This window comes from Condylostylus longicornis, unplaced genomic scaffold (assembly GCF_029603195.1).
Source record: "Condylostylus longicornis isolate FDR11 unplaced genomic scaffold, ASM2960319v2 ptg000038l, whole genome shotgun sequence".
Classification (NCBI taxonomy): domain Eukaryota; kingdom Metazoa; phylum Arthropoda; class Insecta; order Diptera; family Dolichopodidae; genus Condylostylus; species Condylostylus longicornis.
Window position 1 is genome coordinate 15905582 of NW_026578007.1, and position 17470 is coordinate 15923051.

Here is a 17470-nt window from a genome sequence, read left to right on the forward strand (position 1 = left end):
TTGTTATTTATAATTATTTTACGCATTTTATAAATAAATATAATATAATATTCCCCTCTATTATGTATATCGGTATCGGCCGATAAACGATAATTTATCGGCAAAATTTTGTGTTTGTATTACCAACATTGTTTATCGGTAAATTTTATCGGAGTCGGGAAAGCTTTTTTTCACTGTATAGAAAACGTATTAGCTGGTATTATGAAAACGATAAATTGTCGGGTTTTCCCCGATTTAAAAGCGGGTACAAATTTTTAAACGACAGATTTTTTTTTTTTTGTAAAATCTTCATTTTATCAAGGAAACTGGTGTAATTGATTGCTTTTTTTAAAATGTAAGCATTTTTTCTAAATTATTTTCTTTCAAAATGTTATTCATATATTTTATTTAGGAGTAAAATCGTAAGCAACAAAAAACAAATTGCGCGGTTAGTAGAAAAAATGGAAGAGGACTTAAACCTGGCAAGGAATGATAATCTGAAATTCTGGATAAACCTAAAAAATGTGTACATATTATATATGTAAATAATAAAATAAAATAGGTACATAAACATACATTTTGTTGTCTAAATCCAATGGATTAGTTGAATCTCTTATATGTCGTCTTTGAATAGCTTGCGTTTCTTCACTTACTACCGTTTCTTCACTTTCAAAATATAATGCACGCGACATTTTCCCGATATATGTATATTTTTATTTTACAAATTTAACAGAAAATAATTTGCTTACAACAACTTTTTAGCACATCAAAACCAAATTCAAAATAGTTTTAAAAATTTTTTGAAAATAACTTTTGAAAGAAAACAAATGTCATTAGAAAAAAAAAAAACTTTTTCTCCAATTTACAAAAACAAAAATTTGTATGAAAAAGCTTCTTTTAATCGGTTGAAATATTTTTATCGGTATCGGTTCATAATACAGAAGAAACTTAAAACCGATTAGAACTGCCGATAATATATCGGCCGATACCGATGTTCATAATAGAGGGGATTATATATATTTTGATAGACCTTCTATTAAATTCATGTTACGCTATAGGTTCGACCATATTTTTTGAAATTGTTTTAATAATTGTTTACCTAAAATTTGGTTAAAGCAGTAGTCATTTCATTTTAATATTATTAAAAATATCAACTTCTAATTCATTCAAATGCTTGTATTGTAATTTTTTATAGCAATTAGGCCATGCACTAAAAATTGTTTTGGAAACGGTTAATTAAATTAATAATTTTAGAATTAGAATTGAAATTCAATATTTTAGGAATGAACTAATTAGTTTATTTAAAATTCTAATTATTAAAATTTTTTATTTTAAGAATTTTTTTTTAATTATCAAATTTATGTTCTATCTAAAAATTAATCTGTAATTTTTGAAATATTTTAATACTTGATTCACTTTTGCAGTTATTAATTACTTGATTCATTCAATGCAAAAGTTATTTTAAAAATTATAAAAATTAATGTTAGAAATTGTAAAATATGGTGAGAAATAGAAATGTGAAATATATTTAGTAAAAAAAGTTAGAAGTTAATTTTGTATTAACTTTCTAAACTTACAAAACATTCTTCTAGTAATGTAGTTTTCATTATTTGTTAAAATTTAAAAATTACAGTAAATTGTTTAGATTTTTATTAATAATTTATTTTTTGAAGAATATAAGTGAATAAAGGAATATTATTCTTAATTCTTTTTAAGTACAATACTTTTTTATTATTATGATTTATATTCATCTATTTTTTTTTTTTTTGTAACTGATAGTGTAGCATAATTTCATTATTTATAAATGATAAATTTTTAAATTAAACTATATTTTTGCCCAAAATAACTTTATTTATTTTATCTACATTTTATTGATTCAACAATTATAATTAACTGTATCTTAAATTTTTTCATTATTAAAAAAAATTTTTATAATTTTCCTTTTTTAAAGTGAGTCAGTACAATTTTCTTTTTTTTTTTATCTTACATATTATCAAAATATATTACAGATTTATTTTTCTCTTTTTGCTGGATTTGTGCTTTAAGAAAATGAAAAAAAAAAAAGAAAAAGAAATGCTAAATCTAATATTTTTAAAATATTTTTTTAAATAACATTTGTTTTCATATAATGTCATCAAAACAAAAAAGCCCAAAAATGGTAATATAGGATAGTTAGTAAAATCTTATAAAATACATTGAAGTGTAAGTAGAAAAATCACACTCACATTTTTATAGAAAAATCAAAGACAATTAAATAGACTATAAAATAAAATGCAGTCTATTAAAATATTGTCTTCAATTTTTCTGAAATGATTAAAAAAAAAAAAATAAATAAATGAATTAATTGGAAAAAATAAGAAATGGATAAAATTAAATATTTTTAAAAATTATTTTGGGAACTGATAAATTTATTTTTACAAAAAAAAAAAGCACTAAAATTATATTAAACTGCAGAATTTACAGCTTAATAATCTAATATCCACTACTAAAAAAAACTCAGTCCTTTCTTTACTGGAATTGTTCTCTTTTAGACATAATCGTCAAGGATAATGCAAAAAAAAAAAAAAAAAAAAAAAATTGAAAAAATTTTTTTTTCTTTTTTTTAATTTAATTCCCCTACTAAAATATTTTTTCTATATTGTTTCTGTTTTTTTTACTTTTAATATTTATAAATTTTTTTCTTTTCCATATTTAAAACTTAATTCTTTTTACACAATTTAATTTCTGAAAAGTAACGAATTTGTTTTAAATTATTTTTTTAAATTTCATTTTTCTTTTTCTTGTTAAATTATTAATTAAATAAAAACAAAAACTACTACTTGTAGGCCTTATAAATTTGCCATGCACAAAATGCTGATGCTATTAACGTTACACCACGATGAAAATATTTTGCCTTTTTATTCTCTTTTAATGCTAGAACTACTGGTGATGAAAATTCACTTAATTTTGGTACATTCGCTAGTTTTTTTGGATCTTTTTCCACCTAAAAATATCAAAAAAAAAAAAAAGTTAACCAGTTCAGTTAAAAAATGGTATTCTTCATTATAATAATAATCTACACGTAAATACAATATCTGTACTTAAAAATACATATCTATTATCAAAAAAGTATGAAAAAGTTTTAATAGTGACTAACGAAATCAAAATTTAACAACGCAAAAAATATAAAAATTATTAAATTATTTATTTTTCTAACATTTGGATAAATTTCAAAACAAGATTATTGCGATCATTTTAACTTATTTGAACAAGGTCCAATTCTTTTATCACTTTTTAAATAGGAAAAATGCAAATTAAGATATACATTTAATGACTAAAAAAAAAGGTTAAAAAACAAAACAAAATGCATCATACATTTATCTAACATCAAAGGTGTTACATAAAAATCAATTTTCTATTATCTATTATCTTAAAAGCTTTCTTTTGCATATGTAATGAACATCTTTACAATATTATATTACGTATTTAAAAAGCATGATTTAACATATTTTACTTAACTTACTTGATATTGGCAGCATGGATCTGATATCCAAGAAACTGCATATAAACCAGTACAAAATATTGAAACAGCGCACAATGGCGCAGAAAAAACTGGCCTATCTTGCCATATTAATCCTGATACAACAGAGGACAGGCCTAAAATAAATTATACATATTTGTAAATAACTTAAATAACTGTAATTATTTAAAGGTATCAAATAATTATTTTTTACCAGATAACACAGCCGTTTTATATAAACAATTTCCAACAGTTATCCATCGTCCAGTTTCATCTCCTAAACGTGTTGGTTCAATTATTATATAATCTACTTTAGCTTCCAAAGCTTTATCTAATTCTGCTTCAAAACTCTCGTGTGCATTTCCACTATCGTATACTTCACGGATGACATGTATTGTTGGAGACTTTACCTCACTGAAATAACAAATTTAATTACATATATTTTTTTTTTATTTTGAATAAGAAATAATTTTAATTTCTTATTGTCATTTCTTTTATTAATATTAACAATACATACATTTAACATTTTTTTTTATTTTTTTATTAATATTTGGTATATACGTAATGTGACAAAAATAAATTCTTTTATTAAGTTGCATTTATACACGCATAAATGTTTGTATGTACATACATAAGCTATCTATATTATGTATACAATTTTTTTTTTTAATTTTAATAACTTATAAAAAATATATAGTATGAGACAATAATTTTTCTGAACTAAGTTCAAGGTTAAAAAACTATGTTACATATGTTTAAAAATAATTTTTGAGTGATATTATAAAATTCTTTGAATTGTTAAAGTTTAATGCAAATAATTTTTGATTTGAAGAATTTGAATTTTATAAATTTTATTTAAAAAAAGTTTTTTTTTAATTCATAAATATAAACGTACCTGTCATCCGGATTCATTTTTGTAGCTGAATGACAGTTACTTTTGGTTTCAAGGCGCCAATGCCAATCAGCTGTTAACAGTAAATTACATTGTTATGCGGTTAATTGGGAATCTTTTAACATGAAATGTCTCCTACGTTTACATCTTAAATAAAACAGATTATATCACAATCGTTCTAATGGTTTTTGAAGATTTTGACAAGCAAACTAATTTTTGATTCTTTAATAAACGCATGTGACTCTTAACCGCAACTGTGTTTTGAATGTTTCGTTGGAAGAATGCATTTTACCCAATTTATTTACCTAAGATGATTACAAATTAAACATGAAGATGTTGACAATGTTATAAAGCAATCCTTATTTAAAAAACAAAACTATCACCCAACTATTTTAAGTTTATCAACTTTAACAATATTTTAAGTTTTTCAACTTTAAAAATAAAAGAAAATACATTAAATAAATACGAAACTAACACAAAAAAAGTAAAAAGAAGAGAATATTAGAGTCGACTTATATGCAATTTAGGTTTTTCAAAAAAATTTATGAAATTTACACTCAATAATTTCATCAAATTGCTGTCATATAAAAGAATTTCAGAACATTTAATACATACCCTTTCATGAGATTGAATTAAATATTAACTAATTCAACTTAGAAAATAGGTTTTGTGGAGTTGGTGGTTTTTTTTTTTTTTTTACTTAAACTGTTATTTAATTTTTTGACATACCGTATTAATTTAAAAATAAATTTTGACGTTGTCAAAAAATAACTTGATTATTAAGTTGTTCTAAAGTTTATTATAATATATTAAAATTATTGATATTATAATATATTAAATTATAGAGTTATTTTTTAATTTTTGTCCTGTGAATCGAATTTGTGCAAAAAGTGTTTAACAATCCAAAAAATTCTACAGATTAAATGATATCGAAAAAAAATCGTATTTTTTAAAATTTATATCGAAACTATATTCAATATGTCATGTTTGATTTGGGATATCCTCAAAAAGTGACATCTACAGCTCCGTAAATATAATAGTCTCTTTTTTAAAAATGTCAGATCTTTAGTAAAAGAAGAAGTTAACTTGATGTTTGATCACAAAAATTAAACAAAGCAATTTTATATTAAGTTTTAAATGCATTAATATTTAAAATGGAAATTCCTTTAATAGAATTTGTACAAAATAACAGTTTTTTATATGATGCAAGGCACGAACATTACCGAAACACAATGATAAAAGATGAAAAATGGTTAGAGATATCAAAAGAATTTGATATGCCTGGTAGATTATTTCCGCAATAGAAAATTTTGTACTTACATATTTAAAAAACGTTTGTTATTTTAGTCGAAAAAGTAAAACAACGATGGAAAAGTCTACGAGATTCTTATAATAGATACAAAAAAAAAATAACAAATTCTAGTGGGAGTGTTGAAAGTGGGAAACTGCAAGTAGATTGGAAATACTTTAATAAGTTACGCTTTCTAGATGATATCCCAGAAAGAAGGATCAGGTAATTATAAATGTCATCTTACATGAGATTTCTAACTATTTTTTAATATTGTAGCTCTCAATATATCAAACCAAATTCTTCAAGTGTAACCAAAACTGAAGAGCAGGAAACTTCTCTTGGTTGGGAGGAAGAAGACTCCGATAGTAGTATTAGCTTTTCAGAATCAAAAATGCCATTGATAGAAGAATTTGTACAAAGATTTGAAGCTGGAACTATTCCTGATGAATATCCTGAAGAAAAAACAATGGAAGATACAAGTGATACCTCAGAATTCGAAGTAGAAAAAAATCGGGAAGAAAATGTTGATGTTTTATTTGGCAAAATGTTACTATCTTATATAAAAGATTTATCTCGGGTAAATAATATAAAAGTTAAAAGAGAAATATTTGAGGTATTAACAAAGTATGTTGAAAAAGAAGAACTGAAAAATAATAATTCATATTCTTTGAACGCTACTTGTTAAATAATATTGCAAGTACCCAAGAAAACCTACATTATGTATAGTACTGCTCAGCTACTAATAGAAGAGACATGATAAGCAGAAATATTGTAATAAATCGAAAAATATGTGGGGGTTAACGTTTTTTAATTGATTATTTTTTGATTTATTACCTTAGAAATTGAAGTTAACGTAAAATAAATAAATTATTGGCAATGTTTTAAAAATTAATTAAACATTTTTTCTATTCCAAATTAATTTAAGTCATATTTTGCTCATTAAAAAAGCTACATTGGCATGAGTCAAACCCTGTGAAGAAAATTTTGATTTTGTCTACATGCAGTCTTTAAATTATGAAGTATTATTAAAAAATAAACAAAATATGTTATAAAAATGCAGAGGATCTAAAATAAGGTGCTGTGCTATTTTTATTATCGCTAAGATTATCCAAAAATTCCTTAATTGTTTGTTTACTTTCGTTTTACAATACTTTTACTGCTGCAGTGAAACGTCAAATTGACGTTTTGATAACTAGCGTTCATTTTGCTTTCCAAATAACTGAGGTTTTAAGTCGTGTCGCAATGTCAAGAAGTTTATAAAATAATATTAAATTGAATGAAAGCGTTTAAAGTTGATTACTTACTTTTGTTTGTATTTAATTTTACTTTTTAAGAAATTTAAACAATATTCATATATAGGTATTCGAAATAAATTATTTGCTTTAAAGAAAAATGATTCCTTTTGAAAGAAAATAAAAAACACAAAGTTATCAGCTAAACAGATTTTTGCTGTCACAAGATATTGCAAGAAACAAACAGGAAATTTTTCTACGTCAAGGCTGCTGACTGTACGGAAACTGTACTGTTTTACTAAATGCTAACGGCTCAATTTAATCAGAAAAAGAAGTTCAATTTTAAAATTTTTTCGTAATGGAAAAGAAATTCATAGAATTAGTGAAACAAAATAGATTTTTATACGATAGGCAGGAAAAAAATTATGGGAATGTAACATTGAAACAACAGAAATGGAAAGAAATAGCTGATGAATTAGAGTATCCAGGTTTGTATATAGTTCATATATTAATTCTATTTCAATAAATTTATATCTTAGAAATTTATATGTATATTTACCAATAGTTGAAAGAATAAAACAAAGATGGTTCAGTTTGCGCGATTGTTATCGAAAAGAAAGAAGAAAAATGAGCAGAGATGATGGATACAAAAGTTCTTGGAAACATTTTCATTATATGAATTTTTTAGATGATATTCCTAAAAGGAATATAAAGTTCGTATACCCAAACAAACGTTAATATAATAAAATTTTTTTGTAAATATTGCCAAAAAAGAAATTCAAATTTCTCTAAAATTTTAGTGATTGGTCTTTTAAGTCAAAGGATGAAGAAAGAATATCTGATTTTGAAACATTTTGTATAAATGAAGATGATACAACTTGTTTAGATAATAAAGAAAAGGATTATTGTTCAGAAACAAAACCGCAGTATCACAAAAATGAATCTTGTGATGGTGAAAATGATTTTTACGAAGTATATCTTGAAGAAGTTCCCAAAAGAACAAAAAATATTACTGAAGTTAAACCGGTAAAGTCTATCAAATCAAACTCTGATAAACGAGATTGCAATAGCGAAGATGGTGATAAATTATTTAGTCAGATGGTAGCTTCATCTTTAAGTTCATTATCTCGCCTGAATAGTATAAAGGCAAAAACCGAAATATTTTGTATCTTAGAGAAATATGTTGAAAATTAGGCGAATGGTAATTAATAAATAGATAGAATGTAAATATGTATGCATGAAAATTTTTGTATGTTGAAAAATTATAAGAAATCACTATTTTATTCAAAATAAATGCAATTCTAAAACATAAATATTATTCTTCGATATGAAAGCAATTTAAATTAAGAACATTTTTAAGGATATTTTTTCACTGCAATAATTATTGATACACTTCAAATTACAGTTCCAGTTTTATCTTTTTATTATTTGTAAAAAATTTTAATATATAATGGTAAGTTAATGAAGTCGATGATTTTAAGATTTACATTTTTGATTGCTGTTGGCTTGATTATCATAATTTTGTAATTCAAAATTTTCGCACCAATGAAATGTAGTAGAAATGACGGAATAGTAAACCACAATTGCGATATGCATACATAATGCCGCATGTAGCAAAATTGAAAATGAGAATAACGGTTTGAAGAATGAAGTAAGGGAGCGTCAATTTTTAAAAAATTTTCCATAAAAATTTATTTCTGCATTAAAAATGGTCGCGATTGAGTGCTTTTATTAATTTAGTTTTTTGAAATATTCAAAATTGTTGCAATTGTTTTTTAAAAAAGATTCTATAATATATTGTTATCTCCATGCTTATTTAAAAATTTAATTTATTACAATATTTTAAATCTAAAAATATTTGAAATTTGCAAAAAAGTCAAAGCACGTCCATTTTGAAATTATTAAGTGGTTTTTAATTTTTAAAATCAAATAAGAAAATTTTTAAAATCAAAAAGCGGAAAATAATTAATGGAGGATAGTTAGTGCAAGAGTAACTTAATAGAATAATAATAAAGCGTTTTTAATTTTCAAATTTGCTGTAAAAAACAGCTGAAAATATTTTGGAACATCGTTTTTTTTGGAAAATTGCTAGAACTAAATTTAATCCTTACATGTAACTGAGGTATGTAAGTACACAAGAAATATATTGTAATAGTACATTTTTTTGCTTAATATTTAAACTTTGTCATTGTACATACATATGTAGTATAGATATGTTAATACGTTATTTCTTTTATCCAAAATTATTATCTTGTGTCCTATGAGTAAAAAAGATAATGGTCAGGCATAAGCGACATTTTTTAGAAGAATAGATTTAATGGTAGATAAACTTTGCGTTACTTACATGTATGACTTAATTTAACCTTACATTTCTTTGCAGTATTATTTTTAAGTTCCATGATGCTGTACTGTCCTAGTGTATTTCAATTTAATTCAAAAATTTATGATTAAGTTGATTAAGTATTTCTAATAAAATATGAATCAAATTTCAGAATTGTATTATTGCAATATATCTTGTTTTCGGAAGCAAATTTATATTTGCCATATTATGTAACTATATAGATACATACCGTATCTTCAGAATTCCAGTATCTAACACAGTACTAAGTACATAATTCATAATTGTGTTTCAATACCATACTATTCTAATTTTAGATACCATTACCAGTTTTTAGACACCATTTGTGTTATACTATAATTATTTGAATGCTTATTAAGTTATTGTTCGCATTATGTATTCGCTTAAATAAACAAATACATACATATGTTACAATTCATTTGCATAATTTCCAAAATTATAAAAAATTTCTTGTCAATAAAATTTAAAAATTCAAATGCTTTTTTAACTCCTACATTTTTATAAGAAACAAATATACAGCTAGCTTATTATACATTATTTGTAAGCCATTAAATTTTAATATTTTGTAAAATTGTATCTTTTTTTTTTTGCAAATATAATGTTATGCATAAAAGACATGAACTTTATTGAATAAGATTCCGCATTTGTACTGTAAAAGTATAAGCGCATCAATGGCCTTTAATATGTTTTACTTTAGTTGATTTCTTTTTATAGTAATTACACACACACATATTTTTTTTTATTATTCATTTTAAATTTTAATATTTTAAAAATCGCTTTTTTTTTTTTTCTGTTTTATTATCGGATATGAATATAAATTTAAAGATTAATCTTTTACATTTTTATTAATTTTTTTTTTACAATATAAGAGGTCATTAATTTTTTTTGATTGATTGTCTAGATAATGTTATCAAAAAATTTATTAAATATTTTTTTTTTCATATATGAATGTTAAATATTTTTGGAAATCGTTGAATTCTTATAGATAAAAATTATATAATATTTTTACAAATTTGTATATTTAAGACTTTATTTTAATTATGTATGACCATGTAAAAAAATGTTTGGGAATTCTTAAATTATGAAAAACTATAATTACTTATAGTAATTATGATTTTTAAATTGAAATCTAAAATAAATTGGATTTACTATATGATTAATAAATCAATCAAATTACATTAAATGGGTACAGAACTTTTGTTCCCGTTGTACATATAAATATAATATGTGCATAATGTGTGTGAAATAGTTGAATGGGTCAAATTATTCGTTTAAAAGTCTTCTATTAAATATTAACTTTTGCATTTTTGCAAAAATAAATTTCATTCAAAAAGATGCAAAAGGTAAATGGATCCGTTGTTGTGTCTTGGTGAACATGCTTACACAATTACATGTTGCTTACACAGCTATACATTTACAATCTTCGTAGTGAAAATGTTTGCTAAATTACATCAATCAGCGGTTAATTACACTTGATACTGCATGCCGCTTAACTAAGCAAAAAAGTTGTAAAATTTTTGCGTTCTTATTTAAATACACACGTACGTTTTCTTGGTACTGATTTGAACTTGCTTCTTTTGGACCTAGAATTAAAATTTTAATTTAGATAAGACTGATTTGAAAATAATTGTATTTAATTTAAGAAATTATAGTGGCATTTCATTTTGCAAATCAAATTTTATTTATAATTTGCAATTTTAAAGCTAAATTCTTATATTCAACATAGAATTCTGTACAATCCTCATATTATAGAGATTTTTTTGTTTTCTTTGAAAAAATTCATGTCATTTGTAAAATAAATATTCATTTGTATATAAAAAAACTTATAGCTCAGATTATTTCTAATGAAGTATACATTTTAAAAAAAAATTAAAATGTAATATAATATGTAAACTCTGTACGAGTTAGTAAATACCGCAGTTTATTTTGAGTATTTTTTCGCAATGAATAAGAATCCAGTTAAATTATAGCTTTGAAAGTTGTAAATTTACTGCTTTACAGTTTGTATAATAATATTTTGGTTAATTTCCTTGAAAAGGGAATCAAACTAGTAATAATGAATAAAAACATGTGTTAATAAATTTAATAGCTAGTTGTAAAATTTAATTACATTTTAAAATTTAATTAATCGAAAACAAATATTTTTACTAGAAATCGTTTAAATGTTTAATTTTAATACAATTTAATTTAAATCAATTAATTTATCTTTTCGATTCATCACAATAAAATCTATTTGTTCGTGATCAATTTTAATCATTACTTTTGTTGACCGTAATTAAAGGACAACAATTCTTGAATTGAAAGAACATGTGAACCTAGCCTTGAAATATATAGTATACCTATATAGAGTTTTTGGTATATTTAATTAGGGGTTGATTAAATTGGTAAAAATTTTTTTTTTTAAAACTTTAATAAAATTTTATTATAGATAATTCCGAAATCGATTACCCATAATATAAACATACTGGAATTGGAATGTTGTGTTACACCTTGAAACATTTTTTTTTAATGTAATCCGGTTAAATTAATTAAATACCTTGATTAATTACTAAAACAAAAACTCATTATTTCCTTATTCTTGTTTCTTTATAAAGAAGACACTATATAATAATATTATTTTTTTTGTTTATTTTGAAATTACTTTTACGTTTAATTTTATAAAATTATAGAGCAAGGAAATAAAAAACATGATGTTAAGGAATTTTTACTTAAAAATAAAATAACATAAGTTTATGGCATCTATATAAATACGCAGCATAATATATAAAATACAAAATGGTATATAGGTGGTACTTAAATTATTTTTAAAACATACTTATTTGGTGTTGGTAATAATCACTTTATTTAAAAATGTGATACATTTTAATTGAACGCCTAAAGTCGTGATTTATTTCTTTTTTTATTTTTTGTATTTAATTTGTTTTTATTGAAGAAATCATAATTAAAATGAAACTTGGAGAATTTAAAAGAATATAAGTTGTGTGGTTGTATTAACATAAAATTAAATAGTAAAAATTTTGGTTTCTATTAAAATTAAATTTAATTAGAATAAATTAAATTAACAAATATTGTAATTATTTTGCTAAAATTTTATTATTCTGAATAAATTTTATGAATGTGTAAGCCACCGGTATTTAATAACTTATACTTAAAAATTAAGTTTCTTGTTTGTAAAAAAAATTGAGGTTCTAATTCCTGTAATTTAATAACAATTTCAATATTTTAATAAAATTATGTTAAAGTACTATATTTAAAACAAATTAAATTATAATCTCTCGTGTATTCAAACTTCCTACTCGATCATATTTTAATTATTTAAAATACCTTTTATCAACATAATATATTATTGCACTTTAAATATTAATTTAGAATATTGCGTTTTAAGAAATTATTGTATAAAGTGATAAAATAGTAAGTGCGTACTATGGCTTTAATATTACATATAACACATGTCGAAAAATACGAGAAAGTAGCTCAAAAAGATTATAAAATAATGGCGAATTTGTGCATGTTCCAGCAGAAGTTACAGATAATTTTTTTTAATATACTTAATTACTAAATACATAATTTTTGCGAATTTTATAAATATCAGTATATTTATCATGTTAATACTAATGTATTTATAAAATTGAAAAATTGTAAATTTGACAAAATTGTTCCAAATTATGGTGATAATTAATGGTGATTATTAGGTTTGTGTCTTCACTAAAACTTCAGTATGAAATCAACGGTGACGGAAAATAAATAATATTTTATGCTCGCAAATCGTAATGTTCATCAAGTTTGTATTTAATTTTTAGTATTTTCGAAGAGTGTTTGTACGAAGTTCGAGAATCAAGTATGATAAAGGTTGGAGTATGATCTTTATGTAAAATAAATGTTCATCAATATTCACAAAAATTCAATCAAAGTACAAAAATATTCAGGATCTAAAGTAATGTGTAAATATACTTGCTGAACTAAGTATATTATCCGTTAATCTATAATTCGATTAGTATACCATGAATACTTAAAAGGGATGAATACTTAAAAGGCACCATGAATACTTAAATGAACATTTCTTGTAACAATTTTCTTTGTTCTAAATGCTTTAAATAATTATTCCACTTTATTAAAGAAAATTATTTGTTTAATCACGTTTTATTCTATGTTAAAGTAACGAGCGCCATTTCATTAAAATTTTAAGAATGTATAAAGTACCTCTTAAAGTAATTAATTTCGCCTACATAGAATTTTCGATTCCGATCAAAATTAATGATTATTTATTTAAATCAAAATTCAATTTTCCTATAAACCACCAAAATTATTTCATAATTATTTCGATTTTTCAAAAGATTCCAATTTGAACTATAAGAATATAAAGTCTAGTTATACTTATCTAAATACAGAAAACATTAATGACCCTAAATATACATATTTAGTACGTAATAACCAAAATGTTAATTAAATAGTATTATTTATAACTTGTTTGATAAATTAAGTTATAATAGAATGATTTTAAAACATGTTAGTTAAAAATATTTTTAATAAAAGTTCATTAGCCCGGAAATGATAGTAAAAATTTAATAATTATTATTATTATTATGGAACTATTAATATATATAGTAAGGGAAACTCAAATTTCCGTATTTAAATATGTGTACAAATATTTATATTGATAACTGCGTATATTAAATTTTTTTTTTACTATTTTCTAAAATAAATACATAAAAAATATGAATAAATTATGTGAATGAAATATTGTAAAAATTAAGTAGGTGTTTATTAACATAAAATGTATAATTTAAATGATAATTAGTGTATGTTTGTTAAAAATTTGCCATTTAATTGATAATAAAACGCAAGTTATTTGTTAAATTGTTAGTAAATGTATGATTTAATTTGACTATTTGCTAAGAACGAATTTAAGTGATATAAGTAACTTAATTTTGTTAGTATGAACTTTTGATTGAACAAATTTTGAATAAAAGATTATTAAAATATTTTCACAAATAATGGCATTTTCGAAATACAATAAAACCCGCTTGAGTGTATCTCAAAAAAATCCAATTTTTGTGAGCACTTATCCGAATCAAGCTCTTAACCGAACCTATTAAACTGCGCAAATAAAAGCAACTAAGCGGGTTTTCAATAATGTTTAACACAATATTCAAAATATTAATTATAGGTTGGTAACGACCCGCAAAAACAAATTGAGATGACTTATTAAATATTTTTTTTTTGGTTTGTGTCTGAGGCAGCAAAGCCATTAATTTAAAAACAAACTGAGCGAAAAATGTACTAAAAAATTAATACAATTAAACGATTCGCTCAGTTATAAGAAATGCAACTAACCGATTTTTTTGTCGTTGAATGTAATGGAGAAAGTACAGGTTCTAAAAAAATTGATGCACTTAAACGGAAAACGCAATTAAGCGTGAAGCTACTAAATTGACATTACTGTATTTCGAGAATTCAGACAGTTTCCATGATAAATATGAGTATTCTTCAATATTTTTTTTTCAACGAATCTCTATGCAAACTTTTTAAAATATAAAAATGAATTGATAATATAAAACATATTTAATTTATATAGGTTGATCAACAAATAAACTATAATTGTCGTTTTGCGAAATAAGAATCGAAAATTAGAAAATTTTCATGCTATTCCCAAAGTATACGACACAAAAAATTAGACAATACCTTAACTAACCATTTTAAAGCTGTTATTTTACATAAACCCAAATTATGAACTGGAATATGGTGATGAAATGGCAACCATTGAAGACATTTAATTATAAATTTGAATTTCTTTGATCTTGAAATTCTACATCTGAATATTTTCTGCATCTGAACTAATTATCATAATATTTTAATAACAATATGAAGTATACGTAAAATTCTACAGTTTCTAAAATATATTTCAAAACTTATGTTATATTAAATTAATAATAAATAAAAGCCTGATCTCTCAGTTGGAGATCTTATTTTTATACTTTCATTTTTCAAAATTATTAACATTAAAAAACAATAAATACTTTCCATTTACCTGCATATGTAAAAATTTATACTAATCTGATTATATAACGGTAGTCAAATCAAAACTTTAAATTTTAAAAATTTCCCTTTTCACTAAAAATAACAAATACCTTTGATTAAAAATCTATTTAAAGACTTTGTTATTTTGACTAGCCTAATCAATAGTAATATTGGAACTTTTGATTAAAAAAAATTTTTTTTTTTTTTTAAATTGTTAATTTGTATTAAATTTTGATTGAATTTTCATATCTAGTGAAAATTAATGTGAAGGGAAAGTAAAAAAATTTATGCAAATGCTGAAATGTTTTTTCCACTTAATTTTTATTCAAACTAAATATTTGTCTTTTTTTGTTTTTAATTATTTAAATATTTATAAAGAAAAAAACTATTTCGGACAACATATGTAAATAATTTGTTTTTTAATTGGACATCTTTAATTTTTATACATTAATAGTTTTATTGAACGCAATTTGAAAATTTCACTGGTAAAGCATTTTGACGAACCAATAAATTTTCGTTTACAATATTAATTTAAATTTTATTAAACAAAATTTATTAAACAAAATCTCGTCCTTTTTAAACTCACAGTCATTGAGTTCTGTGAGATGACACAGTTGTTGAGTCACAACATTATTTGGTCAATTAAATTATTTGTTATTAATTTTAATGCTTACTATATCGAATACCCAAATACTCTATATAAATACGAACTTTTAAGGAGAAAATGCTTGAAAATGAGCTGTAACATTTAAAAATCAAATTTAAAATACACTCATTGCAATTTGTGTATATATTTTGATTTTTACTCTCTAGGGGACAAAAAATATTGAGTAAAAGTACCGCCAACAATGCAAAATCATTGAATTACAAAAAAAATGAATTTTCTTTTATCTTTATATCGTACAAAGATTGCAATTCAAAAATCGACGTCTGAAGTGTCTATGAAATAGGTCAAAATCCGAATAGCTTTTCATTTTTGCTTTTCTTGCGTTTTTGCATTCTTGTCTTTTTAAAAGAGATTTCGAATCATCTAATGAGAGATAAGAGAAATAAATTATCACCAGTTAAATTGTTTTAGTTTTCTTTATCATAAAATTAACAGAATATTTTTTGTGAAATCATGGAATAGATTTGTTATTTTCAAAAAAATATTCTTTATGCTAAACAATTAAATAATTCAAAAATAATCTATATGCTAATCTCATTTTTTCTCGGTCGATGAGTAGAATGTCGAAACAGACATTGAATCCCATGAAAGTAATGAATAACGATATTTTAAAACAATTTTTCTATTAATTTCTATTTCATTTTCTTTTCTTTAAAACTTTTAATCTTATTAAAAATTATTTAAAAATGTACCAAATACAAAATAATACTTAAGAAATATATAAAATTAAAATATAAAACAAAACAATTAAAAATAAATTTCTTTGATAATATACGGAACTATAATGAAATTGAACATTATAATTTTTGTTGTTAAAATCCAATCTCATTCTAAATTAAATCTTTTATTATGACCAAACCCCATAATATAGAAAATTTATAGCCATATACACGCGTATATATATATAATATCTATAGAGAAAAGGTTATCGAACGCAGCATTGAAATTGTTGTCTTTATGTGACAGTTATAACATTATTTTTTACAACAATATACATATTATACGTATATGTAAATTTTAATCTTTTGAATGTTCGATCTTTTGATTACAATAATAAAATAAAATAATTCATTTGTATTTTTTCTTATCCTCAAACAATAAATCACATTAAAATATTTATAAACGGTTTTAAAATTAAAATGAAAATTAATAAAAAATTTAAATATTTTTTTAACAATATCATTATGTATATAAGTACGTTATGTGTTAACATTTCACCGGATGTCTGGAAATTTAAAATTTTTATAAAAGATTCTCGCTTAAGTCTTTTGTTTTAAAAAGAAGAATTGTAAATATTGTAATATACCATATATATCTAAGTATATATCACACAAAACGTATTGTAAATTGTGATTTTTACGTCCCTACAGATATATATGGACATTTATTGACGAACATCTACAATTTTTGCATAATACTTCCTCATATCAACTTTGTTTCACTGCTGTAAATCAGAACAGATTTAACATTGATATTGACATAACATTGAATATTGTTATTTTTGTTTTATGGATATTGACTCCATGCTGGTAA

The 17470-nt window shown here is 22.8% G+C and overlaps 3 protein-coding genes across 3 annotated transcripts; 2 read left to right on the forward strand and 1 right to left on the reverse strand.

Moving 5' to 3' along the window:
• Positions 1-1851: 1851 nt before the first annotated feature.
• LOC129609156 (transmembrane protein 11 homolog, mitochondrial) lies at positions 1852-4424 on the reverse strand. Its single transcript, XM_055521054.1, has 4 exons — positions 4374-4424; positions 3693-3892; positions 3482-3615; positions 1852-2962 (listed from the first exon to the last, which is right to left on the reverse strand). Exons 1-4 carry the CDS (start codon positions 4388-4390, stop codon positions 2795-2797), a joined length of 519 nt encoding a protein of 172 aa, XP_055377029.1. The 5' UTR covers positions 4391-4424; the 3' UTR covers positions 1852-2794.
• Positions 4425-5434: 1010 nt separating this feature from the next.
• Positions 5435-6558, forward strand: LOC129609139 (uncharacterized). The gene is made up of 3 exons (XM_055521032.1): positions 5435-5654; positions 5718-5883; positions 5938-6558. Exons 1-3 carry the CDS (start codon positions 5525-5527, stop codon positions 6344-6346), a joined length of 705 nt encoding a protein of 234 aa, XP_055377007.1. The 5' UTR covers positions 5435-5524; the 3' UTR covers positions 6347-6558.
• Positions 6559-6671: 113 nt separating this feature from the next.
• Positions 6672-8194, forward strand: LOC129609140 (uncharacterized). Its single transcript, XM_055521033.1, has 3 exons — positions 6672-7381; positions 7459-7606; positions 7694-8194. The coding sequence occupies exons 1-3, from the start codon at positions 7252-7254 to the stop codon at positions 8085-8087; spliced, it is 672 nt and encodes a 223-aa protein (XP_055377008.1). The 5' UTR covers positions 6672-7251; the 3' UTR covers positions 8088-8194.
• The last annotated feature ends 9276 nt before the right edge of the window (positions 8195-17470 follow it).